Source organism: Apium graveolens, chromosome 8, assembly GCF_009905375.1.
Source record: "Apium graveolens cultivar Ventura chromosome 8, ASM990537v1, whole genome shotgun sequence".
Classification (NCBI taxonomy): Eukaryota; Viridiplantae; Streptophyta; class Magnoliopsida; order Apiales; family Apiaceae; genus Apium; species Apium graveolens.
This window is the reverse complement of record NC_133654.1, coordinates 239,979,522-239,988,163: the sequence shown is the minus strand read 5'-3', so window position 1 is coordinate 239,988,163 and position 8,642 is coordinate 239,979,522. Positions and strand designations below refer to the sequence as shown.

General features: G+C 36.1%; 2 protein-coding genes across 2 annotated transcripts; one reads left to right on the top strand and one right to left on the bottom strand.

The window, feature by feature from the left end:
* Positions 1–1,715: 1,715 nt before the first annotated feature.
* On the top strand, positions 1,716–2,510 carry LOC141680483 (uncharacterized). The gene has a single exon (XM_074486698.1). It carries the CDS (start codon positions 1,716–1,718, stop codon positions 2,508–2,510), a length of 795 nt encoding a protein of 264 aa, XP_074342799.1.
* Positions 2,511–4,247: 1,737 nt separating this feature from the next.
* Positions 4,248–4,793, bottom strand: LOC141680482 (uncharacterized). The gene has a single exon (XM_074486697.1). It carries the CDS (start codon positions 4,791–4,793, stop codon positions 4,248–4,250), a length of 546 nt encoding a protein of 181 aa, XP_074342798.1.
* Positions 4,794–8,642: the final 3,849 nt, after the last annotated feature.

The following is an 8,642-nucleotide window of genomic DNA, read 5'->3' as shown; positions in this document are numbered from 1 at the left end:
AGGACTGTAAGTTGTAGTTAATAGTCTTATTAAACTCGTGTTGCATTTGAATTAAATGTTTTTGACATCATCAAATCTATTAACTTGTATATTTCGCACAATTTACAAGTTGGGGGAGATTGTTAGATATATTTGAGATATCATGTCTAATATGTTTCATGTTTAGTTTTCAGATCTTAACAAACAAGAAATATCAGTACTTACTGGAATCAGTACTTACTGGAAGTCAGAACTTAAGAATATCAGGACTTAGATTATCAGAAGATAATATCAGAAGATGGATATCAGAACTTAAGTACTGGAGGACTAACAGTTAAGGAAGGAAGTTGATTTACTGGAAAGAAGATCGAGACTAATACAAAAAGAAGATATGCATGGAAAGAGTTAGAGGACTGAAAAAATTGTATAAGATATTTGATTGATATATTTTAGGAGACAGGATTGTATTTCATATCAATTATAAGTTATCTTGTAACTGTGTACTATATAAACACAGACATAGGTTTACACTATATGTGTTATCATTATCGAGAAGATCATGCATTGTAACCTAGCAGCTCTCGTGATATTTGTTTATCACTGAGAGAGAACAGTTCCATTGTTACAGAGTTTATTATATCGAATATATATGTTTACTGTTACTTGTGTTCGAAATCGATTTGATTGTATTCTACACTGTATTCAACCCCCTTCTACAGTGTTGTGTGACCCAACAGCTATCCCTCAGCCTTATCACATTGCTTTACCCAATAAACAATTAATTGAAGTTACTTATATGGGCAATGTTATTTTAACTACATCCATAATTCTTAAAAATGTTTTACTGGTTCCATCTTTTCATTGCAATTTATTGTTAATTTCTAAACTTACACAAGATCATTCCTGTGTTATTTCTTTTTTGGAAAATAAATGCATTTTTCAGGATCAGAAGCATCAGAGAGTGCTAACTACTGGTAATCAACTTGAAGGTCTATACTATTTCTTACACGACTCTATTTCAAGTGCTTCAACATCTGTTCTTTCATCTTCTCTTCATAGCACTCCTGCTGTCAATCATGTTTCATCTTTTATTTCTAGTTCCAGATTATGGCATATGAGATTAGGTCATATTCCAGACAATGTACTTAGTCATATACCTATATCTGTTACTTTTCCTAATGCTTGTAGTAAAGAGTTTCCTGTTTGTCCTCTTTCTATAGACAAGAAGTCTGATGAACAACACCAATACTGGAAAGATAAGAAGTAAAAGGTTGACTTAAGAATTCATTGCCATTATCTGACCTTACAACCTTTAAAGATCTCTGATATTGAGTAGCAACATGTAATACAAACTTTTGAAATATGCTAAGAACATTCTGCTTATTAGGCATAAAAAAAACCCATGTTGCTCTGGTGATATCATCTACAATAGTCAGAAAGAATTTACAACCAGTTTTGGTTGCTACATGACATGGACCCCAAATGTCCATATGAATTAAAGCAAAAGATTCAGTAGAAACTGTTGTACTATATTTGGGAAAAGGGATTTTACATTGCTTATACACTACAACAGAATGCCAAAGTTGAAAGAAAACATAGAAACCTTTTAAAAATGACTAGAGTATTGAGAATTCAGTCTGGTTTGCCTACAAAATATTGGGGGATTGTGTCCTTACTACTACTTACCTAATCAATAGATTACACACCCATGTTCTTGATAATAAATCACCTTTAAAATGTTAAATTATAAGCTACCAGATTACTCCTTCATAAGAGTTTTTGGTTGTCTTTGTTTTGCTTCTGTTCATTCTACTGATAAACTTGATCCCAGAGCCATTAAATCTGTGTTTCTTGGCTATCCTTCCAATCAGAAGGGTTATAAACTTCTTGATCTCAACACTCATACTACTTTTGTTAGTAGACATGTAGTGTTCCATGAACACATCTTTTCATATCATTTAAACAATACTTCAAAGTCTGATTCTCACCTATATTCATTTCAAGATTGGTATCTTGCTAATCCTGATTCACCAACCATCTTTGTTAATGGTTCTACACCTGATGATGATTCTTCTTATCCATCACCTTTAATTTCTAACACTACTCCTTCTACTCCTACTGTTGTTTCTCCTGTACAATCTTCAACACTTTCTCTCACTTCTGATATTTCTAATACTGAAAAAGATGTACCAGCACATACTAGACTATCTTCTAGATCTACTACTAGACCAAAATGGTGGTCAGATTATCAGGTGGATAATAAGAATAAACAGTCTTCTTTGAATCTTCAGCCATCTAAAGCAAATGTTACTGCTTTTCTTTCCAAAGATCCTACTCATATTGCTTTATTAGCTAATTCTGTTAAGGTTATTGAACCTAAACATTATTATCAAGTTGTTTCTGATCCATTATGGGTAGAAGCTATGCAAAAGGAGCTTCTTGCTCGTGAACAAAATCATACTTGGGATCTAGTTCAACTACCACCTGACAAATATGCTATAGCATGTAAGTGGGTGTGGTGTATAAGGTGAAATATCTTGCTAATGGTGATGTTGAAAGGTACAAAGCTAGACTAGTACAAAGGGGTATACACAAACAGAAGAGGTGGATTACCATGACACATTTGCTCCAGTAGTGAAGATGGTAACTGTTAGGTGCTTATTAACTATTACAGCTGCACAAAATTGGATTGTAGAGCAACTTGATGTTAACAATGCCTTTTTACATGGCACCTTACAAGAGGAGGTGTATATGACTTTACTTTTGGGATACGTCTCTATAGCCTACTTTATTCCATTCCCCCTTCTTGCCTCTCTATGATTTCAATACCACTGGTATTCAGAATTTAGTTTGCAGACTGGTAAATTAAACTGATATGTGATGGACTTAGATTTCTACTAATTTAAGTTGATGAACCCTAATTTATACATACACACAGAGGTTGTATATCTTATATAGCCGTTGCCACATATCCACGTAGAAAAAATCGGACCGTTATGTCTACTCTGTCCAACTCCTGACTGTCACGTAATATTCCCGTTAAGTCAACGGCTCTGACTAACGGGCCTTTCATTATCATCAACTAGATTGATGCAAGTGAGGCCCCGATAACTAGAGTGTGTTTTCTGATGAGTTTGAGTTAAGTGACCACATCGATATTTAACCCAATATCTTGCTCCCTGCTTTAGTCTTAAAAATAATCCAGACAAAATTTACTTGGCCTGCAAAATTTCAAACTATGAATCCTTTTCTATAATTAACCACTTACAAAGGGGACTTGTAAAATGCGAGTTAATTTTTAGTCTTGGCATCTCTCATTTTCAGACTATTGTTATATAGTAATTCACAATGAGTGGATGTATAGCAACTTAGTCAATATATTTGTCTTTGAGCACTCATTGCATGTCTTTTACGAACCAGATTCTGAAATGTGACGAGGTAGACCTTAAATACATACTATTACTATATTCAAAAGTCCAGCATACACTGAAATAAAATTTATAAGTAGGACTTATTGAACTCTTAACCATTTCACCAAAAGTAGAAAAGCATTTCTCAATTGATTTACTGACAAAGTAAAAAAAAATGGGTTTTGGAATTGGATTCTGACATAATATGTTGTCAAAGTTCATATGCATATATATGGTATTCCACAAAAACTATTGACAACTCTATAGCTATATACACATTGTTAAGGAAAAGAAAGCGAAACAATTACCTATAGATATTTTGAAACATGTCCCCAATAAGACTATTTGCAAGCATAAACAGGAAGCCTGCCATTAACATACATGAACAAGTATGGTTAACCTAATTTATGGACATGCACAACTGCATAATACTTAGCCTTAAACCAGCTAAAGGTCTTATGCATCTAACAGACTTTTTCTTCTTTTAACATCTGATTTACGCCTACAGCTTAACTGATACATTCTCTCGTGAAAGGCTCAGGTCCCTCGTGATTGAACCAAGGGTTCATGTCATTTTTTGCGTGCATGGCGTTTCCTGGCGGCCAGGGTGATGTCTCCTTCGCCGTGAATATGTAGGAGTTAGATATTAACTACTAATCAAAGTAAAATCATTTGCGAAAAAATAGAATTAAAAAAAGTTGGAGATAGAGAGATCTTGTATCAACTCCACCCTAAGCTACTGTCTAATCTTACATATGTATTTCATTAAATAAGTAGTGAACAGATTTTAGTGAACAGAGTTTATATAAATGCACAATGCTAGAGGAAACTCTATGATATTACACAAATTTTCGTAGACTATAGGTGAAGATCTACATCTACTCCGTCCAATGCTGGCCTAGTATCGGATAATCTTGACTGCAAACTCTCAACGTCCAATGGTCCAATGGTGCTAAAATGATATGGTTGTCTGATGAAGAATTTGCTATGGTTTTGAAGAGGAATCCCAGATAACACTTGTCCAGGTGAATGTGCACAACCATCAACAGGTGATCGAAATGTGGCACCACCTGAGTAAACCATCGGTCCTGATCGAGTAGCATGGGCATTGATAAGTGGCAAAGTCACTCCTAGCCGTCGATGACGATAATCGCTGGCAAGCTGAGCCCTCTTTGATCTTTGCCTCTCTTTCTTGTGAGCATTTTGATGGCCACCCAAGGCTTGAGAATTACTGAACTCTCGCTGACAATATTGACATTCATATTTTTTGTTGTCGAAATCAGGTTGCTCTGTCACCGGAGATTTGTCGATGTCAGTGACCACAATACCAAAAAGCTTCACTACAGAAGATGAAGAGAGTTTATGGTCAGATTCATTAGTGCTATGCAAAACTCTTTCTGTCATCTTAGAGAAGAGAGAGTAAAAATATTATACATGCATGTAACATGTATTGTTCTCAAATTTATAGAGGATGGGTGTGACGTGAAATTGAATATTCTGAGTGTGCATGTTACACACTCAATAATGGTCTATTTCAGAATTCTTGTGCTGACCAAGCGGAAAGTGTCCCGCCCATTGTAAAAATTTAAATACTTACGCGATTATTATGAAAGTGTGAATTTTAATCCTCTGTTTATGTCAATTCGATTTGTAATTATTTTGTTACTAACAAAAATTATGCGTCTGATTGTTTTGTAATGTATAAATTAATGTTTAAGAATCTATGATACTTTAACAATGTACAACTAGCATTGTTTCATAGTAATAAACCGGTCACAGACCCACCCCTGATAAACGCTAGAGGGGAAAAGATGGGACATAAAAAACTTCAATAGCCAGATACTATTGCTCATCTGTATAATTGTTATCTTTTTTCTTTCCAATGTGGGATCGGTGATATTTCACAATATCTGGAAATCTTGCCTCTAGCATGTACATCTTATCTAGGCGCTAGAGATTCCTTGAAGCCTTCTTTTCAATTTTCCAGATTTCGCGTACACTTTGAAATAATTTCCGAATAAGTTGGATCTAATCCCTTGCAAACTTAGTTATTTCTCGCGATCTAGACATTGTTTTTTTTTCCTGTAATTTGATGCGATAAAAATTCTTCATAGATAGATTAAAGGTTAAGAGCATATACACCCATGAATGACTTTGATTCATCAATTCATTGATTCAATTGATGGAGTCAATTACTGTTCATAATTAATCAACTATTTTACTCAACCTTTATGCAGCTATATAACTCAATCAATTCATGAGTTACTATTTGATGGACCTAAAAAAGATTTTTAGAAGAGAGAATGGAAAAAAGAGACAGACAAAACCTTAAAATAGATTAAAATAAGTTAGTTTTGGTGTGAATAGTAATTGAAATCCGTGACTCCATCAAAAATTAAAGGAGAGTTTCATGAATTGATGGAGCATCACAAATTGATGGAATCAATTTACTCCCGGTGTTTGAAGATTATTTTAAACTCCATTGTTCATTTCATGAATCAAAGTTTGAAGCTTCCCGGTGCATATGCTCTAAGTGCCCATGTTCCGCAAACAGGGGCCGAAATGTTTCCTGCAATACTCATTCTTAATTGTGATGATAAAAGTATGAATCTATCACAATGTAGCTACACTTTATATTTCAAGTGTATGATAGTACTATTTGATGGAATTGAATTGATCAGCAAGGACTGACATAATATGTAGAGAGGTAGAGAATTGTACAGAAAGAGCTGAGAAATTATGTAAGTGGAAGAGTCGGACACGGAACGTGTCTTCTCTAAGTAGAGGACACAGATTAAAGGATTGGTAAGATGAAAGGACCGTGAATCAATAGGAAATAGACAGGGGGCTGTACTATGTTATGTGTTTTCAGGGTTTCTTTTTCATTGAATGATGTAGTACATTTCATGTTTCCTTTCAAGTACAAAGATTCTAAGATGAAAGGCCACATTTTCATGTATAACAATTGACTAATGCACTTCAACACTTGTTTGTGTATGCATATCTCTTTTCATCAAGTACGTACATCAACTAGTTGATTCAGCTTTTTTGGCAAAGCAGATGTACATGACTGTGCTTGACAGAAACACTAAGAACCAATTATAGTCCTCCTAATGATAATCCAATGTTTTAAGTGATATGAAGTAGTATATTATTGGTGGTTTGTAACATTGTAACAGGTGATGTGCAGTACCGTGAACCTGTGATGGGTGATTTGTAGCATTGTCACAGGTGATTATAGCAGCAATTGTGACCTGTGGTTTCTAGCATTATCATTGTGATAGGAGATTTGTAGCATTTTGACTGGTGATTTTTAGCTAATCTTACCGAGGCCTTACAAAATTTATGTATGCATTTTTAAATTTTCTTCTTCTGAATTTCGAATGTGATAATCAAGTGCATGATATATGGTCAAAGCTAGAAAAAGCAGATTGAAACATTTCTTATCTACAGAATTTCCCCTTTTTGCTTCAACATGACAACAAATTTGCACGAGACAAACTTTGGTGGCGAGGCGATTTTTCGTCCGAGGATCAGCTACCTTAGCTTAGTTAGTTATGCTAGTACTTAATTCTTGACCAAGAGACACCCTTCGGGTTAATATGAATCAGGACCACTGATTCAAATTACTATGCTGCTGTAGAGTAGAATCTTGTCATCCTTTTACGATCATATAAGTTGATGCATATTGATTCAGGTCTCATGAACAGTGATAAAACTGCAGACACATCTGCACCAAACTTTGATCACATAATAAAATGTATCTTTCATATTACTTTGTGAACTGCTTACTTTGAATTTTGAAGTTTATGGCTCAACTTTTTTCTTTCTTCCAAATTTGTGTGAAAAAGAAGTTTCAAAACTTGTTCAAAAGGGGGAATTTCATGTTTTGAGTCCAACTTATTACCACACTTTCTTCAGATTATAAAAATTTATAATATTCACGAGTAACATTAAAAGATCAAAGAACTAAGAAATGGTCCCCTGAATTGAATCTGAAAGGGGTGCATTAAAATGAATAGCTTTAATATCGTATTTCCCTGCAGAGAGGAATGCGGTGCAACCATTTGGAAAAGTCAAAAATATAAGGATACTATTGAAAGTTTTCTTATAAAATATTAACGGTGACTTCTCTATCAAGTAGAAGGGTACTGTTAAAAATTTTCTCACAAAATATTTACTGTGACTTCTCTGCCAGAATTTGTATACTTCAATTTGTTCTTATGTAATACTTCTCTACCATATATTGGCCTGCTAAACAATTTAACATGGTCCTTCATTAGGACGCAATTACATCAGTAAGATCCAATAATCTGGTATAATGCATCTAATTTATTTGCTCAAAAGATCGGTTTACACATTGTGATAACATTGAGTTTATGTACAATTGTCGTGTCAGTTCAAGCCCACACGGCCCACTTGTACAAGTGCATCGCATTGTTCCCTGCTGCCTTGTGCTGCAACCAACAGGTAAATATGTAGTAGTAAGTACTGATAGGGTATAAATAAGCTGGCTAAGACCCAACCCAGATCTAGGATAAAGCAGGCTTAACTGATGGATCAAGACCCCCCTCACCCAGTGCAATCAGGTGGAGAGTCCCAGGCTCAGGACCAAACCAGGACCTGGATCATCTCCCAGCCAGGGTCCAACCCAGGACCTGGATTACTTACCAACCAGGATCCAGCTCAGAACCAGGATCACCCAGCTAGGACATATTCGAGGGGGGTCCCGGAAAGCACATGCACCCCCCACAACCCGCCAAGGGAGGGTACGTGGGCACGCAAGAATAAAAGCTATCAACAACTAGCATATCAGACAAACACGGCGCGTGTCAGAATACCGTTGGGACACCCTGAAGGGGGTCCTTGCCTAGACACGTGTATGCAATCTACCCAAGCCCAGTGTCCTCCGCCTCCAACAACGAACGACCCTGATCTAGAGGTACCAACCCTTAAACCTTACCTTTGGGCTATATATACCCCCAAAGATGAAGGATTTAGGTGTTAGACACATTTCAAGCACACACACACTCTCATACACACACACAGCCACCCTTATCCTCTTTATCTTTATCTTCCCCAACCAGACACTTATTCTCACACCGGAGACGCCGCGGGGCTCAAACCCCCCTCCGATGTTGTTTTGCAGATACCCAACAGCAGCAATACCTCATTCACACCCAGAAGGTCCAAGAACGGCGTCGGAAGGAGCCGCCCCGCTCACCGGAGTTATCATTTGGCGCTAGAAGGAGG

Bases quoted from the DNA above. Each gene is read 5' to 3' on its own strand.
- LOC141680483 (XM_074486698.1), top strand. From the start codon at position 1,716: ATGTTAAATTATAAGCTACCAGATTACTCCTTCATAAGAGTTTTTGGT.
- LOC141680482 (XM_074486697.1), bottom strand. From the start codon at position 4,793: ATGACAGAAAGAGTTTTGCATAGCACTAATGAATCTGACCATAAACTC.